This window comes from Centroberyx gerrardi, chromosome 15 (genome assembly GCF_048128805.1).
Source record: "Centroberyx gerrardi isolate f3 chromosome 15, fCenGer3.hap1.cur.20231027, whole genome shotgun sequence".
Classification (NCBI taxonomy): domain Eukaryota; kingdom Metazoa; phylum Chordata; class Actinopteri; order Beryciformes; family Berycidae; genus Centroberyx; species Centroberyx gerrardi.
The window spans coordinates 9336680-9355508 of record NC_136011.1 but is presented as its reverse complement, the minus strand read 5'-3'; the positions used below and the strand labels follow the sequence as shown (position 1 = coordinate 9355508).

Sequence of the window (18829 nt, the reverse complement as noted above, 5' to 3'; positions counted from 1 at the left end):
CTTTGACATCCAAGGTGGCCTGACGTGCTTTACATAACAAGTTGGACCTACCTGAAAGTCCTGCATTATTGTTTGCTTCACTCATGTCACCTCATGCTCATGGAATGGATGAGCTCATTGCTGACACCAGTCTGAGCTATGCATCGCTTGTTGATGCTAAAATTCAGCTGGCACTGCAATAAACACATTAACACAATAACCCATGGTCTACTTTTACAAATGTTCCACATAGAATGAGAGCCAAAACATTTTTTGTTTCCAAAGTGGGATGAAAATGTTGCAATATGTGAAAAGGAAAAGTTTAAAGTTAACAGTTAAAAGCAGACGTGATATAATTTTGGAAAGTACAGTCGATATTTGTGAACATGAACATCTGTGATGACATCAAAAGACAAAATCTGGAACACCTCAGCTGACAAAGGAGACCTTTGTGGCTTCATAAAATGTTATTTTGGACATTTTACTTCCAAATGACCTTTACCTCACTGCAGTGCTAACAGTGTCCACAAAGTCCCATTCACCGCCGATGGAGCAGCCCAGAATTTGTCTCTTGATGATTCTTGGCTCTCTCTCTTATTTCTGGCTTTGAGATATGTACACATATCCAGACTACACAATCAAAGATCATAGGAATAGCATGTGAATTATATTTTAAGCCGAACGGACGCTTTAAGGAGACAGCATGTGACTAAACTATATAACAATGTCATGTGCTTGCTGACTGAAGATGCACAGCCCAGACAAAAGATCCTTTCAAAAGAACATAGAGCATCAAAGCTATCCTGGTTATTTGATTAGAGCATTGCTGTGGGGATGGTAGCAGCAGGTGTGGGTGTCTTCAGATAGGGCGTGGGATAACAATTGAGGCTGAAACAGGTGGAGATTTTCAACTGTGCAGTCAACAACTGTCCCAAATGTTTGGAGGGAGAAGGGGTGAGGTGGGGCTCCCTTGGGGCAAAAATAGAAAGTGAGCCACATAATTAAAGTGGTTCCGATGAAAATACTTTTCTTCTCGCTGCCAGTTGTCCCTCCTGTTGCAGTCGATCTGAAAGACCCTCTGAAATGCTAACTATTAAATACAACTGTACATTATGGTTTAGTCAGTGAATTCAAAACAGGATATGACTTTGAGAGTGAAATTAGTATGTTATGAATAATTGTTATGGGAAAAGGGACTCTGATACTAAAGATGAGATGATGGAAGCTTTCACACCTGCCTTGTTTTGTGCAGTTGAATTGAAACCTGGAGCGTTTTCCCTGTTTCATTTGGGGAGGTGAGAGAGCCTCAAACAAACTCACCAAACAACTGCTCCCTGGTCTGTCTAATGGAAGTATTCTCAAGCTGCAGCAGTTTGTTTGAAGGAAGAATGAAACAGGAGCAAAGACAAGAAAAAGCCATAAAATCACAGTTTTAATTCAATTCAACTTTGTGTCAAACTTTACTTTCCCCTACTTCACCAAACTGAACTCTATGTAATCTTCACTAAATCATACACCACATTGCATGCATAATCAATCACTGACGGTGAACTTAATCAGAATTGTAAAGTAAAATCTTATTGAAATTCTCTTTTCTCTTGCCCCTCCTCCACAGCGAGGTCAGAGGTCAGTCTCAGCTACAGAACAGCACCCATAGGTGGCAGGGATTCAGCACCTTGCCCAATGACACTTAAGCAGGGAAGATGCTTGCTGTCACAAGGGTTTAAACCCCGTCTCCTTCACTACACCTAACTGCTGCCTAAGCATTTTTTACGTCTTTATAGCCAAAGTGGAAATTATAATATTCTGTTAAATCGCTCACCTGTTTAAGATTTGTAGTTTTGTCCAATAATTGGCTTCCCTGCACGACCACATGACTTTGCTTATAAAGTATGGCTTGTTGCTTAATTGCTAATGGGAAACATAACCGAACCAATAAAAAATTGCTACAAAGTACTAATTTTACTCCTAATTCAGACCAATTCAAATGAACCATAAGTGAGAAAATGACCTCAGGCACATACCAATCCTCTTCCTTGAGAAACTCACAGAGAGGAGCTCTGTTCATTTAATAACCCCAAATTAAAGGAAAATGTATGATTCAATCATCTGGCCACAGAGTTAGATCATGTTCTATGACATCATTCTGGACTGCCTAATGCTGTTGACCTAATCCAGCGAGCGGAAGTCGAATCAGTGCATTAAACATCCGGGGAATATCTCTGTGCAGTGTAGTCATGCGCTGACCTTAGCTCGGGTGATGTTTTTGTAGTAGGATTTGACATTATGACTGTAAAGACATAAGAAAACCAGAGGATTATTGGCCACAGTTACACCATGACTGGGCCTAAGCAATGGAAACATATAGTGGAAACCAAGATTATACATGCAGCCCATATAAGAAGCTAAAGACTTGGTTCATTATAGTGTCTAAAACATGGTATATAAGTTTTCAGACAAATTCCATTCACCTATAGACATGGGGAAACTTTGTCTGTAGCCCTGAACCTGTCTTGCCTGAGGAAAATAGAGAAGCAGGAGGAAATACAAAGTCAGAAAAAAAAAACATATTTGAGGGACTATTACAGTAGTTGTTTTTTGTGTGTCAGTGTCAACAAATGCTCTTTTCCCTTTCCCTTCGTTTATTTGTTTATTTCGCCCTGAGCTGGTTTTACTGTTCATTGTGGCAACGCACTGAGGATTTTTTATGTGCCATGGGTAAGAGAAAGGTTAACCAAACGAGCCATTCCTAAGTAGAGGCTGTATTTTTCTCTGCCACAAAGCATTGCAAAGCTCTTCCATCATTGGGCCTGCCCAAGAATCCAGAACAACAGTTGGTTTTAGCAGTTGTTGTTGACTTGCAGAGCTATGCTGCAGTTGGGCAACTCCTGTTCTCTATGTCAGGCATAACAACAGACAGACACCACATGTGTTGGCTATAAAGTTTGTAAAACACACCACTAAGCAAATGTGTCAAAGAGTGTCTCAGCAGGGTCAGATTGGTGACGCAATATGTGCAAATGCTGACAGGTGGGATGGAATGAAACTTTCTACCCTGATTGGCAGGATGGACTGGGCGTAGCTGGAGTTGCAGAGACTTTCACTGGGCTGGGCTGGGCTCTCTCCTCCTGTCTCATGAGAAATTCACTTTCTGTAGCTTTCAGTAACATTTAAAACCTATGTGAGGAGTGGTGAGGCAAGCAAGAAATGTCGAAATGTTGGCCAGTGTATCTTTTTCATAAGATATTCGACACTTGGAATAACCAAATAATGGAAGTCATAGGCATAAGTATCCTTGATCTGCCTTGAATAAACAAGCAGGCTCTCACTGATTTAATCAGAGGACTGTCATGTCTCAACAAATATTATCTCTTTATAGATGAATAAACAGAATATTCCAAATATTATCATGGAGACTGAGCCCAAGCAGAACATTAAAACAAACAGTCAATGGGGAAAGGTGTATGCATGGCTAATATTAGAGTGTGTCCCATGTATCTCATTTGTGGTTCTCATAAACTGGATTAGTGCTTCACAAACAGGATATGATGTTTTAATGTACTAGCTCAAAAACAAAATATTTGATTACCCCAAATAACATCCTGTTCCACAGACATGTGGTCATGTAAACACACTTATCAGAGGGTTATCAGAGGAATTGTCAGGAGGTCCTGGGTCCAATTCCAGAGTAGAGCAGTATTAAAATGTAATCTTATAATATCATTACCTACAGTACAGGGAAGCCCTGCTATATAGACAGCTTCTAGGATCTAAAGTTTAGTGGGTCTACACTCATTTAAAATGATTTATTGTTCATCTCTACTTTCTTATTAACAAAGAGGTCAAGATAGAAAAATACACACAAGACTCTGGAAAAAGTGTTTTTCTTTGAACTGACTCTTATCTTACATTTATACGCGTTCTAGCACAGGGACAAGCCCAAGAACCCAAAAATCTGTATTCCAGTATGTATTGTAACTTGAAGAAAGTGCCTTTACTGCTGTACAGTATCCATGTCTTACAGCTTTATTTCCAGAGTGGATCCGTCTGTGGTCTGTAATCGCCCATCAGAGCTCCAAGGGGCAGCCATGGGCAGCTGTCGTTCGGGCCGTCCCAGGCACAATCTCACCATTGTGCATGACCTGCAGCTGGCATGGGGGTGGAATGCCTACACACAATGAATCAATCAAAGCCCCTCCTAAGTGGAGCAGACCTGGGCAGTAATACAGGCAGATCCAGGGGCAGCTGTAATATGGCTCTACAGTGTCATAATCCTTTTACAAGGCTCTGCTTTCACCTCAGCTCCCCCATTCGGGACCAAGTTGATCAGTCAAGCCCACCCCTTTGTAATTCAACGCTTTTCAAAATTAGGTAGCGATCGAGTTGCATGATATGTCATATAATGTAGTCTAGACATGAGAAGCAGGCTGTTTAACGGGTTCCAGTGAAATTCACAGTATCGCATAGGCTTAACATACTGTGGCGCAATTATAAATGCAAAAGTGAGTTCCACCAGAGTTGCTGACCTTTGACATTGGCCACATCACCTGGAGTTCAGCTACGATTAGGCCAACCATGCCCATATGAACCTCAGATCAGGGTTCTTTTGTTCTCCAAACCTTTGTTAACCAGGCAAGTTGCCCAAGAGCACATTCTTATTTATTTACAGCATTGGCCTGGAGGTAGTGGTTGCAAGAGGAGGGAGGTTTCCGTGTATCAAACACAAATTCATACCTGGGAGCTTCCCAATACAACCACAGTCTTGTACTATTGATCCCGGGTCTGCTCCTCTTGAACAGTTAACAGTTAAACAGAGAGTGGCAACCTTGCCTAGTGGTTAAAGAGAGCGCCATTGAACCAAGCGGCCTGGGTTCAAACCCCATGTCAATCACCATTCACCATGCTCAAGTGAGCAAGACAGTGATTCCCTACCAGCTCCTGGGACACTGACCCTGACCTCTGACCTCCCTGTGGTGGAGTTGCCTGGAACCAGCCGCTGCTGTCACACAATAACATTTGAAAAAGTGGGTGTGACAGCAATGTTTCCTTAGCAATAATGCTAGGCTATGTATCTTATATTAAGAAACGTTTTTGGGTAGGGGTCAAAGCACTTCTGTTCTAATACTTGATGATATGAACCTGGCCCAGATGTCAAACTTTTAGAGCTGACTTTTGTCCTCATGAGCAATCCAAAACGTGTATGACAGCGCCATCTGCTGCTGCAATTGTGTGTGTGTGTGTGTGTGTGTGTGTGAGAGAGAGAGAGAGAGAGAGAGAGAGAGAGAGAGAGAGAGAGAATCACATGGCTATAACAAGGAGGTTCTATATTAAACGGCTACAGCCGTAAACAACGGTCCGCTGCTGGTTCTGTTCGTATAACAATGTCCAAATAGTAACAAATGTACACACTTTTACTGCATTGGACGCTGCTGTAGGTTATAGTTTCACTATTCAAAACTACTCTCGATAAAGTTCATACAGCAAATTCTCACAAAAATAGTGGGGATTTGGGGGATTTTGCCAGCGGGGGGCGCTAGTTGTCCGCTCCCCTCCCTGTACGTCACGAGGGTCGGGCCACGGCTGGGAGTGGATAGTAGCATCGCCTGTCTAACTACCCAAACCCTAGTTAACAACCACCGACTCGAGCTAAAGGTAAAGTTTGTTCCTCTGCTTATTTGACAGTTAACGCTAGCCCCCCAATTTGTAACTATGACAAGGTTGAAAATAGGTAATGTTAAATGTGGCTGCTCGTTTCTATCCAGTTGACGTTAGCTAGTTAGTTAACGTTAGCACCTTAAGATTAGCTTAGCTAGCAACACAGCTTCTCATGATGGAGAGTTAGCTAGCTAACGTAACATTAGATAGCTACATACACTACTGTTATTGTAAAGCAATTGTTGTTCAAGTTTATGTTGCCAAAGCCATGGCTCTGAGCCTGGCTAGTCGCTGTCCCTTACAGGCGTATCCCTGGCTAGTAATAGCTAGCATTGGCTAGCTAATGTGGGATGCGTTAACTAGACTGGAGTAGCCGTGCTGCGGCTCAGTGTCACTGTGTCTAGATTAGCTTTATCGGTGTAGTGATCTGGGCATCAGTGACCTATGCAATATCCATAAGCTATGCATCAATGCTGTTATCCTTTCTGTAACCCAACCCCCGTGTGTCTGTTGCATGCATTTTGTACAAAGGCACTGTGTGCTCTAAGTTGTCAATGCCATAGACAGTCATTTGATATTAGCAATATCCTGTTTAATGGTCAAAGAGGGTGTAGAAGCTGATCCCCAGCCCAGCTCTCACAAAGATGCCTCTGTACTTCGAGAAATCAACAAGGGGAGGAGAATTGTGAAAATTGCTCTTGCAATATGTCTGGAAAACAAGTGGACACCGGTGTTTGGATTACTAAGACAATGTTGCCTTTACGTGGCGACTAAAGATGCATTTTGAGTGGAGTCTTGAGTTCACCATGGCAGCTTTTACATGCTCCAAACCCATGACAGTGGTAAACAAAGCAAAACACTTGAGTCTCATGAAGGAAAGACTGGTATTTTCCCATTGCCTAGCTCTGGCCTGTGGTGCTCCACAGAGATGTGTGTGCTTGAAATAGAAAGGTCTATGTTAAATGGTCTTCTGAGAGTTTATTTTTAAGAGCAAACCGAAGGTCAGAGGTCAGTGAGACAGTGAGTCACTGACACAGAATAAGGGAGGGCAGATTGGGGTTTAGCAAGAACCAGCATCAGCTTCAACTTTTTTTTTTTTTAGAGTTTGTGCTTGTTTGCAAGACAGGTGGCTAATGTTTTCCACTAATGGTGGATGTTAACCTGTTTTACTCAAACTATTCACTATTAAAGCTTTAAATTTAGCTATTTAGAGTTGGCGACTGTCTCTAGAGGAATTGTTTACATGCCAGCTGCCATGCAACTAAGGATTGCAAGCCTTTTTGTAGATACCTTTCTTGGCTGATGTAGTTCCTATTTTTTTATCATACATTTTTCTCTTTTGCATGAGTGTCCATTATCTTGTGGTTGCAGGACGCTGCTATAGCGAGATAGCTGAATGCTTGCTCCATCTTTGCCTTCTGCCAGATAGAATAGAAGTTGAAGCCATACACACATTCTCCTAGTTGTAGCTTCCCTTACATCTAAGTAGCCTAATATGAGTTAACAGTTGTTCAAAAAAATATTACCCCAGCAGCTTGTTTGTGGTGAAATTTGAATCATTGTTTTTATGATAGGGTGTTGCCTAAACGTTTCTCACTTTGTGTTTGCAGTGGTTGCATGTGTTTATGTGCTTCTATATTTAAAGCTTTTGTAATGCAAGGGGAGGAGACAGGGATAAGAGTGAATAGGAAGAAAGACAGTGGTAGGTGTAGGCTTAATCACCTCTTAAAATACTCTCCCTACTTAGATAATACGGGGGTTTGTGGACCTGTCAGCAGCAGCAGAGCTGAGCAGATCTTAGCGCAAGAGGACAAACAGTTCCCCTCTGTGTTCCTCTCAACTGCCCCTCACTTTTCTCCCATGCAGATTTACCCTCTGCTACTCCACTTGTTTTCCTCCCTCTGGTCCCAGGTCTTGATGGTGACTGTTGACTCGATGGGGTCCAGGCAGGCGACAGAGTGATGGTCTAAGGACTTGCAGTCACGGAGGTGCTTGCGCGTGGAATGTTGCGCTGGACGGTGCACCTAGAAGGAGGGCCGCGGAGAGTCAACCATGCTGCTGTGGCGGTGGGGCACAAGGTGTACTCCTTTGGAGGCTACTGCTCCGGCGAGGACTACGAGACACTCCGTCAGATTGATGTGCATGTCTTCAACACAGGTAAGTGGTGAATGCTGTATCCGGGGTTCCCACTGGTCATGGAATTTCTGGAAAATCATGGAATTTAGAGAGGTGTATTCCAGACTGGGAGAGTCAGGGAAATTGAGAAATTCTCTGGGGAAGTCGGAATCCAGGAATTAAAAAAAACTTCTTTTACACATTCATTGCATTAGATGGTGGTTTTCAGCAGTTTTTCTTCAGCAAGCCCAACTGTCGTGTTAACCAGATTGTCCCTTTACAACTTTTCCTAACTTAAAAACAGCATTGACAAACCAGAAAGGAAAAATTTTTAGGTCATGGAAATGTACCGACATCAGGGCCACAGAAGGCACCCTGTGCATTGCATTCAACAGCAGTGTATGTTCTTATAAGACCTGTTTTTTTTGTTTTAACTGGCACATTCATTATTCTCTAGATGTGTCTTTTTTTTGGAAATTATTGATCATCTTTAGGTGAAAAGGCATTCTCTTTGAATGTCCTTTTCATGTTTTGTCTGTCATGACATAGGAAAAATGTTTGTTATTCAAATGCTGAAGTAAGGATAGGAGGCCGTGTCCCAGCTGAAGTATTCTCAATGTCTGTTAAACCTCCACCACCACAACAACAACCCATCTTAAAGGTTTCCATTGCCAGCTGTTAAAATCTCGCTCCCTCTCTCTTATTTCTCAGTTTTTTTTTTCTTTATTCATCTCAAACACACACAGGTGTTTTCTTTAAGTAGGTATCATACTGCTCTTGAGTATATAAGATTGCTCCCTTTTCTTCCTCATGACCTGTTTTCCTTTTTTTCCTCTGTGTGGTCAGCCACCTGTATTTAGGGTTTTACAACTTCCTTAAGTAACTTTAGCCTCCCTGCTTACTGCCCTGCCATGAAAAGAACAGTGGAACCATACCTAGATGATGATGCCTTCGGTTGATTGAAATGGAAATGGGACCACCAGAGCTATTGTCGCAATGTTTATCTTGTCACTCGCTCTCTGCCCCCTGTCTTTGATGTTCATTTTATAGCAGAGTCTGATCTCTTTTAAGGTGCCTTTGATTTCTTTACTTGCCTATTTTGTCAGACTCCTCCTTCCCCTGCTTTTCTCAGTCTCTGAAATTCATCTCTCCCAATTTATTTCTCCCTATGAAGTTTCTTTATGAAATATTTGACCCCAGGCTGTACATGATGGTTTTTCAGGTTCCAAGTGATCTATTTGATGATGATGTTTACAGGAAGTGGTTTTTGATTAATGCTGACTGCATTTTGTTTTTCCCCTACTCAAATAACCAGTCTGGATTTCATTCAAATGTACCACGCTAGTTTACATCTGCTAATATATTCAAATAATTGCATGTATGTTAAATGGCCCTAAGAGCTCAGTGAGTGTCACTGCTGCCCTTTGATATGAGTTACCAGCTTGAATCTCTTGCCTCCTTAGTCTCCCAGAAAATTGGTTGTTCCACAAAACGTTTGTTACTGCTCTAGGTTGTTAGAAAAGTATCACTGACCCATAAGAATTTCGCTTGAAACAAATTAAATTGGTCTGGAAATAAAAGAAATTGTGCCAATGTAGTATAGTAATTAGCCTACACTTAAAGTTTAAAAATAAAAAAAAGAAGGATCCCAAAATCTGAATACATGATATTAACACTTTTTGTATTCCAACACCACTTACAACGTATGGTTAATCATTGTATCAAGATCACATTCAACCAACTAGGAAATAATATCAATCTAATTTATTGTACAACGTTTTTATCAGTGTACAAAATGGCATATGTTGGTCTAGTTATTGTTTGATTTTAATTACATCAAGAAGTATTCTTACTTTCTCAAGTAAAAATACTATGTGAATATCTTTTCTCATCATTTCCATTGGCAAAATGATGCTGGTTTTAAAAGGTTTTCACTTGTGAAACATACATTATAATGCTTATATTATGTTTATCTATCTGTTCTGTATACTGACTTAGGAGATCATGCAAAAGTTAATAAATCAATTTACCTTTCAACCTCCTGAATAAGGTTAAGATTTTTCTGGTATTGCTTTCATTGCCACATATATCTCAGAAGATATTTTATTATGGATGGTTAGTCCAGGTAGTCTGTAAAGATGTATTGATTTCATATACCTTTTTTGTCTGTTTTGAAACTCAGTGTCTCTGCGCTGGATGAAGTTGCCCCCAGTGAGGACTGGAGGACGGGAACACGCCCGCGAGGTGCCGTACATGCGCTATGGCCACACAGCCGTGCTGCTGGAAGATATCATCTACATCTGGGGCGGGCGTAACGACACAGAGGGGGCCTGCAATGTGCTTTATGCCTTCGATGTCAGTAAGTAGACGTGCTTTTATCCCATACTGCTAAGTGATAGTTTCGGGCTGTATTCCATTTATAAGTAAAGATGCACCTGTTTGACGTTCAGGCTGCTCTAGCAAGAGGGAGGTAGCTGTTTTCAGTGTTGGCAGCTGCAACACCTGCCTGTATGCATGATACTTTTCCACTGCACATGAGTTTAGGCCCCTTTGCAAGAATGCCTTGAGTTAATGTAAACTATTTGCGGTCCATAGACACCCACAGATGGTTCACACCCAAGATTTCGGGGACGGTTCCAGGGGCGAGGGACGGCCACTCGGCCTGTGTCCTGGGAAAGGCCATGTATATCTTTGGAGGATATGAGCAGCTGGTGAGTCTCCCCAGCTTTTCACTTCGAGACTTGCTCTCTGAGCTTTGAAACCTGATTGAACTCCTCTGTTCTGCTGTCCTTCCTTAGGCTGACTGCTTCTCCAACGACATCCACAAGCTGGACACCACTACCATGGTCTGGTCTTTAATTAATGCCAGGGTGAGTTAAAACCACCACTTGTTAATTCTTCCCAAAACCATGTGTTTGTTTTTAGTTTCTCTCTGAATATCTATCCATTGTCTGTCTTGCATTGAAGCTTCAAGTCCAAATATAAATGAACACAAAGCTCTGAAAAAACCCCCACAAAGATAGAATGGAGGGGCAAGGTGTTCAGTTACATATCAAAGCACTGTGTTGGAAATCATCAAGCCATTGGCAAACACTGGGGTTGGCAGTACTGCTGCAGAAGTGCCCAGTGGTCAGATTGGCTGGATACAAAGGCACTGCACTGTCCAGTAATGCAGCTCCCTGGTAGACGGCCAAGTACAAAAAGCCTCACAGAGGATTATATACCCGACCCTTTTGGGAAATGTCATTTGTTTATGTGTCCAGCAAGCTTGCTCCCATGATGAACTCTCCTAAAAGTATACTTTAGACTTACCTGACATGACCGGAAATTATAGCTCTCTCCGTATTGATTTTGGCAGAACTACAGAGGGTATCCTCATTCCATCAGTACCTAGTTCTAGTTCATAACTGATAACATTTTGTCATCAAGCAGATTACAGAGGGTTGGCTGTTGTAAGGATTTAGCTCTCCATGTGACTAGCTTATACCCCGTTATGTTTTTTTGTTTTGTTTTGCATGTTCTTAGACTCACATTCCTTCTGCAAAACCAGGTCTACCTGCTGTGCTCTTTACTCAAAACCTGTTAGTCAGTTTCTGAATAGCAGTGGAGATTATGTGAGAGTTGGTGCAGAGTTGACAACTTTAAGTACATTAACAACTTTACAGTTGTTAATGTACTTTTCCAAATTTTCTCTAAGCCTAGCAGTCCTTTGGGGTTTTATTTGTCCTATATCTAGTATAGTAATGTTAAACATTTCACTTTCATCAGGTTGGTCATTACTGATGCATTTTGCTGTCTCTTGGCTTTTGGATAATGAAGTGTTAACATTATTTGCATCATTTTGGCTGACTGCTGTACAAAATGTTCTATTTCTACCCCTGTATCATTTATAACTCCAGTTAAAGAGGCTGCTTTCCTAAGTAAAATCCCAGGAGAACAATGGCAACACATTCTGGAACTGGAGGCATGTGAAAAAGGCTTTGTCATGGCTATAGGCCAGCTAAATGCAAAAGGGCTAGAGGCTTGCCTTTGTGAGGCACGCTTTCATTCACTCAAAATGGATCACATTTCACTGTTGTATATTTGCTCTTTATTCATGCTTCCCTAGTATCCAAGGCCAATGTTGGCAACATTATTCTTCAGAAATGTGTAAAATCCTCACCAAATTCTATCCAGTACCTTTCTGTGTATTATTTTTGAATAATTGGTGGTAACACAAAAGCAAATAGTTTGGATAGTTTGTTGTTGTTCCGATGCTTTCAGTGCTGTCCCAGATATTCAGCTTTGATGTGTGCTCTTGTGTTGGATAACTGGGTCCACTAGGTGGCACTGTTTATCTGAAGTTGCTGGGTATGAAGCCTTGTGATTGCCAGTGCATAAACATTTTGGTGAACGGCAAACCTAGAAAGTTTGAAAACATGGTTATTAAATGCAGCAGTGGTTTTACTGGGTGAAGTTCAGGCTATGGAACAAGGCAGTCAATGTACAAACTAAATACACTGTCATTGCTGTGGTTTACGTCCTGTCTCTCAACTGAAATTCTGTGCTGAAGTGTGTCAGTCACAGCATCCTGTGCTGGTCTTCTCTTTATAGGGCACGCCGGCACGTTGGAGAGATTTCCACTCAGCCACCATCATCGGGACAAAGATGTTTGTATTTGGGGGGCGAGCAGACCGCTTTGGTCCCTTCCACTCCAACAACGAGATCTACTGCAACAAGATCAAAGTGTTTGATACAGAGACCAACTGCTGGCTGAGCACCCCATCAGCGCAGCCACTGCCAGAGGGACGCAGGAGTCATTCGGCCTGTGAGATATACACACACACACACACACACACACTACATTTCCTGTAGAATGTTTTGTAGCTGTGGGGAGTGGGAGTTATTTTGGGTCACTTCTGGGCCTAGGGAGGAAGAGTGTGTGATAGGTGTGGGTGTGTGCGGGGGGGTGGGGAGGGGCGCAGCTGATGAACACAGGCACACACATACACTAGTACACACAAATGATTGTCAGCATATATTAATCTCATACATTTAATACATTTTTGAATTCTGAATAAGCTGCTTAGTGGTCTGGCACTTGTCGTTAAACTGGTGTACAGTTCTCTTATTTTGAGTAGACTGCAATAATCTATTTATAAGAAGGAAAACTTTGTGGACTATAATTTTCCAGCTTTCTTACTTTAATGATGCAATTGTGTACAAACAACAGCTTTAATTCCCAGTGTGACCTTTTCCCATTTCATTCTCAAACATGGTTTGTTTGTGTACATTCTGAAAGCCAGTGGCCTTCACAGATTGCCAGCAAGTGGCTGCCAGTTCCTGTTATTTTTTGGGTAGTGGGAGTATAAATGGTGTCATTCATTCTACAATGTGGGCTTTTTTGCCCACATTTTCTGATTAAAACAAGCCAAGCCAATTCAGTTGGTTCAGTTGATTCCATTTACTATGCTGAAAATGTCATTGATCTTCATGATAGACCATACAAATGATTTCATGTTTTTGTTTTCCCTTCTGTTTAAAGTTGCCTACAATGGAGAGCTGTACATATTTGGAGGCTACAACGCCCGTCTGGACCGGCACTTCAACGATCTCTGGAAATTTAATCCAGGTGATTCACCATTTACTCAGTCCAGTCAGGTTTGGCAGAGTGGTTATGTAGCAGTAAAGCGGCCTGGCATTGCTGTTAATTGTGTCTTTCCTGGTTGTGTTTCCTTGGTCCATGTATCATAATTTTGTTTTTGGCCCAGCTGTCGTCATGACTGTGTTTACCTCTGTGGAGGAAATGTAGCACTGGCAGTGCTCATCCTGACCCAATTTCCTCTTCATTCTTCTGGAGAGAGTCATGCAGACAATCCTCTCCTCCCTCTTTGCATCACTGTCAGTCTCGTGATAGTGGTTGGCTGCTCCCTATTAGTTATGCAGAGTATGAAATGCAGATGCCCCGTCTCATTTGCCAGAAGGGCACAGATAAAAAACTGACAATGTTACTATCTCTAGAGTCTCTCTTTGCTAGTGCTGGAACTAATAATTATTTTTATTTTATATTTGCCTAGCTCTAGCTTGAAGTCCACTGCATTAGCTGTCATCAATAAACTAGGACCGTGCCCTATTTTCTCCCACCTCCCGCCTGTTTCCATGATGTTTGTTGCCATGCTACTATAGAAAACTGAAAGTGCTACATGTTGCACCACCTATCATGCACAATGGTGTTCAAACACATGTGAGGCACACTATGTCGCAGCATAACACTTAAGCTTAGCTCGACTGATCTCTGCCTTGTCCAGTTTCTAGCTTATCAAAGGGTTTTTATTGATGAAGTACTAGGCAAGACCTTTTCTATCCAGCTGAAGAGGTTTGTACTGGTTGAACCTGACATTTACCGTCAACCATTCAAACCTGCATTTTGCTGTCCACTAGATGGCAGCACCTCTATTGCACTCTTAATAGCCCAACAAAGACTGAATGGCTTGTTGCTATAGAGATGTAATGATGCCGTTGGCTCTGAGTGTGTGGAGCTACACGGTTCATCCTTATATGGAACGACTGAGAGAGCTTCAGCATCGTCACTCATATTGCACTCCAACACAGAAAAGGAGAGGGTTTTTTTTTCTATTTCTGAAGTACAAAGTTTTGTGTAAGAAAAAAAAAAAAAAGCATCTCTTCTATTTTCTTGCCTGCAACACTCCCTCTTTTCATTCCCCTATCCCTGGGCCTTGTGTTTGTGGCTAAATATAGAGGGAAGCTGAATGAACTGCAAGCACAATGGAGAGCACAAGCAGGTTTATGTAACATTAACTGGCTGAGGATTTGTGTAGCTGCGGCGATGTAGCCCACCTTGATCAAAAGTTGCAATGTGGGGGAGCGGCTATCAAATTCATCTGATTAAGTAGAGTCTAACTAAAGTAAGACACTATGAAACATCCGGTTACGTGCACCTAGTTTTGATTTTTAACCACGGAAAAAAGAGAATTGTCGATTTAGCGCCTACAACATTGGCAGTTCAACATATACACTCGCTGTGGTCTAGTTTTGTCCTCTTTTTTTTCTGAATATTATTTGGTGACTAAACAGATTTGAGTTTGTCTCTATGTGTGAATGCTCATTATTATCTCTACATCGTTTGTCTTGTCTGTACACACTACAGAAGCCTTCTCCTGGAAGAAGGTAGAACCGAAGGGGAAAGGTCCGTGTCCGCGGAGAAGACAGTGCTGCTGCATGGTTGGAGATCGCATCATCCTCTTTGGAGGAACCAGGTGAGGCAGAGTAGTGTGTGAACAAAATATCACCACTTGAAATGGCGTTTTTCTCTATACCTCAAGTAAAATTGATATAAAAAATTATATCATCAATCTGTATCTACATGATGTTTGTCCTGTTTCTGGAGCAAAAGGTGCATTTTTGCTTTTATTGGGACAGTTTGAAGGCAGAGTCAGACACAGAGTAGAAAACAGAACATTGTCTTTTAGGATGTTTTATAAAATATAACCATTTAATATGCATCCCAAAATGATGGCTCTAGGATGGAATCTCTATTGCTTCTCCCCAAGAAAAAAGAAAAACAATTTGCACAGTACCTAGATTAAGAGGTAGAGTGAGGAAATGTTGCCAACCCTTTTTTTTGCAGACCCTTAAAAGTCTTATCTTTTGATTGTGGTCATAATAGCGGTGTCTGTATGAAGCACAGGCTCAGAAGACGCACAACATCCTGTGTAGTTTAACAGTGTATGGAGAAAAGAACGACCCTTCCTTTCAACATGCCGATGGGAGACTCCGGCTCCTGTAGACGGCAGTCTGTGATGATCCCCTTGTTGGCTGTAAGACAGTAGTGCTAGCGGGGGGTTAGTAGCTAGTAAGGTGCCATTGGCCTGGTGACAGTCTCCTGATAGACCAGTAGCCGGTAGAGTAATGAGGTAGCCAACAGCATTAGCATGGTCCAGAGTGGTCCGAGACCTGGGCTACTGTTATCAGCGAGGCTGTGTTATCAGCCGAACCCCACTGGGATAACCTGATAGTGGGGATCGGGAGGTTGTGGATAAGAGTCCTCTTAGCCCCAGTACGTCTACTGGCCCCGAAGACCTGGAGGCCCCCGGCCCTTGCTGGATTAGACTTCTACCGCTCCGCTGCCCACTACAGCACAGGGAGCAACATACTGTAATACACAAGAACTCTTCAGCTCAGCTGGAGTTGTTCTGCATTGGTACCCTAATGATTCCTCCTGAAGTAGCATCAGTCATGCCTAATCCATTATGCAGCATTGTTTTTTTTAAATGTACCTTTTTTACTGTGAGGGTGCATATAATGAATATTAATCAATAGAAAAATAACACTAATGTAATAGAAAATGAATAGTCATTTTTATGGATATTTCAAATTTCCGCTCTTACACTCCTCTGTAGATGGATTAAAAATGCCACTTTTAACATTCAAATCTTAAGAGAAAACATAACATAAATTCTGCTGCTTGTAAGTAGCTGTCAAGAGTCAATTATTGGTATTGTATTGGGGAAGGAGAGACAGATTTGTTTATAGAGATGGAGAGCTAAAGGCGATGCTTATTCCTGAGGATTGTTATGCGTTGTTAGGTTTCTCGCCGGGATTAGTCCAGGATTGCCTTTTGGGAGTCATGATTTCCTGTCCTGAGCAGATAGGGCTGGGGAGTGTCATTGGGCTCAGTGGATTGATGGCGGGTGCTGGCTGAGCAGAGGAAGAAATCGAACACCCCACAACATCTCAGAGTCCCAATGAGCTGCACATCCTGTCTAAGCGGCTCAGGCCAGGTTTTAAAGGGAACATTGGCCACGGCAATTTCTCTACCTTATAATGTTCACATAGATGCACAAATGCACACTCATGCACGCATATTATTCATATTAGAAACTTGTAAAAGGACCACATGGGCAAGTGAACATTTAAAGTGGGGATGGACATTCTCAAATTTTTATCATAAATGTCTTTCCTGGGCTCTTAAATATTTGAAATTATCTACACCTACACCTACATATACATATTCTAGTTTGATTCTTTTTGACATTTATTAGGTGTGATTTGATGAGGAGGGGGTTGGTATACTGGTTTGTTTAAGTGTTTTTTGGAAATTGGGGGATTTTCTTGTCCAGCAGTGTTTCTGTCACTGTGTCTGTGTCAAGACGTTGTTTCCTGTTACTGTACAAATTAGAGCATGATCCCTACAAGCTCTGAGCAAGTTGGCCACACAGGTTCTGTCGACCAGCACTGGACTGTTGTTGTTTACATGAGCACACGTAAGCCTCTTACACACAGGAACTCCCATAAGCACGTGCACACACATACTGAGAGACACAAACACACACCAAGCACCTTGTTATCACACTGATTTGTTTACTTGTGCATTCTCCTATTTGGACACAGGAAAGTGAATGTGTGCTTTGAAAGGTTTCCTATGTGGATTCGTTTTGTGTTTCTGTATTTCTTTTATGGTTTGCACTGATACAGGTCAAAACTCTCTTTTTTTACTTTACTGGTATCTTTTCATTACAGTGGTGAGGCCTTGCTATCTTAGTATCTTCATAGCCAATTGATGCAGTGTCTCCTGTGTTTATTTTTGCATGACTTAACAACTTAAGGGCAATTAACAGGGCTAAAAACTGTTTTGCATCTGTCTCAATGAAATTGACAAATGCTTGCACAGGCCATCATGAATTACTTGCTGGACACCTTGCTTGTATTCTTTGCGGGGCTCTTCATTTTGGTGAGTCTGCCTAGGAAATGGTGTTCAAATTTATGGTCCCCCTCTTGTTTTCCTGGGAAGGTTGGCCTTTCACATTGATCCAAAACAGATCCCCTCTGTTGATATTTATTCCCAGTTTATGATATTTACTTTACTTGCAGGAATTTGTTGAGGAATAATTTATTGCTTTAGTGAAGCACACTAAAACTATTAAGTCCAAGAGCCCTCTGTGTTCAAAGGGGCTACACTTTGGACTGGACTTAACATTGAGGTGAAGGTGTCTTAAAGCTAAACTCATTGCTAATATGAACATCAGCAGCAACAATGTAGACTGAAGACACATAATTAAAACCATATGCAAATAAAATAAGACGTGAGCAAGTAAGAGGGAGGCACACGTGCGTGTTTGCATTGGTGTGTAGGCATAGCATTAGGTTATAATTGCAACTCCTCAAGTGTTCAGCAGTCGGCTATGCTTGGTTTTAGATTGAATGAGCCTTAATGTTATTGTTTACATTGTATTTCACTAGTTTGTTGCTGTTTAATTGGTTGCAATTATACAGTGATTTAGTGCAGTTTATCTATCGAGTGTATGTATGTGTTTGTTGGTACACACATGCATTCCTCTGAGGGTAAAGGAGAGGAGTGTGTGTGTGTGTGTGTGTGTGTGTGAATGACAGACTGGGCGTTAGTGGCAGTCTATTGAGTGCCACTTACGCCAGTGTAAACAGGCCTGCTGAGCTGCAGAGAGGCGCGAAATTCTGCCCCATCTCTGATTTATGACCTCGGGGAGCGTTCTTTCTCACGGAGCGCAATTCGATATACCCTCGGCGCCTCTGCTACACTCATTTACTGAGACCTGCTCACTGCCCCACGAAGGACGACCCGTGCATGACTGACTCCACCTGCACTGACCTTCACCTACGCACACAAGCACCGAGCGGCCCGGGCCCTGGACTCACCCAACTTTTTTTCTCACCTACCAAGGACTAGTTGTCTTTAATATTTTGCCATCGGGGGATTGAACACTGCTGAGGCTGAATCACCAATGAAGACAGTGCCACTTAGATTATGGATGTCCCACTGAGTACATGTTGTCATTGTTGGCATTCATCGCAGTCTGTGTATAATTGCTTACGACAAGCCCAGGTTGGGCTAAATCAGGAAGCAGTGTAAGGTTGGGAACAGGGCATCCTCTGAGGGGCAGGATGTGAACAAGAACGTGACAGATTGGCATGCTGAGAGCAGACAGCTTGGAATCTGTGAACGGGAATCTGGCACTGGCCCTTGAACTACTTGGCCTTGATCAGGTTTATTCATTCCATCACCAGATTTAGAGTATGTATTTTTTTCCATTACAGGTATTTGTGC

General features: G+C 42.1%; 1 protein-coding gene across 2 annotated transcripts in view; it reads left to right on the top strand.

The window, feature by feature from the left end:
- Positions 1–5575: 5575 nt before the first annotated feature.
- Positions 5576–18829, top strand: part of klhdc3 (kelch domain containing 3) — a 29080-nt gene continuing 15826 nt past the window's right edge. Inside the window, exons 1-8 of one of the 2 annotated variants that reach the window (XM_071922588.2) lie at positions 5576–5631; positions 7546–7791; positions 9932–10108; positions 10345–10460; positions 10548–10619; positions 12343–12556; positions 13274–13360; positions 14897–15005. In XM_071922588.2, the coding sequence (XP_071778689.1) occupies positions 7638–7791; positions 9932–10108; positions 10345–10460; positions 10548–10619; positions 12343–12556; positions 13274–13360; positions 14897–15005 (929 nt within the window). In that variant the 5' untranslated portion in view covers positions 5576–5631; positions 7546–7637. Of the gene's footprint in view, positions 5632–7500; positions 7792–9931; positions 10109–10344; positions 10461–10547; positions 10620–12342; positions 12557–13273; positions 13361–14896; positions 15006–18829 lie in introns of both variants that reach the window. The other variant, XM_071922589.2, reaches the window with a different exon arrangement.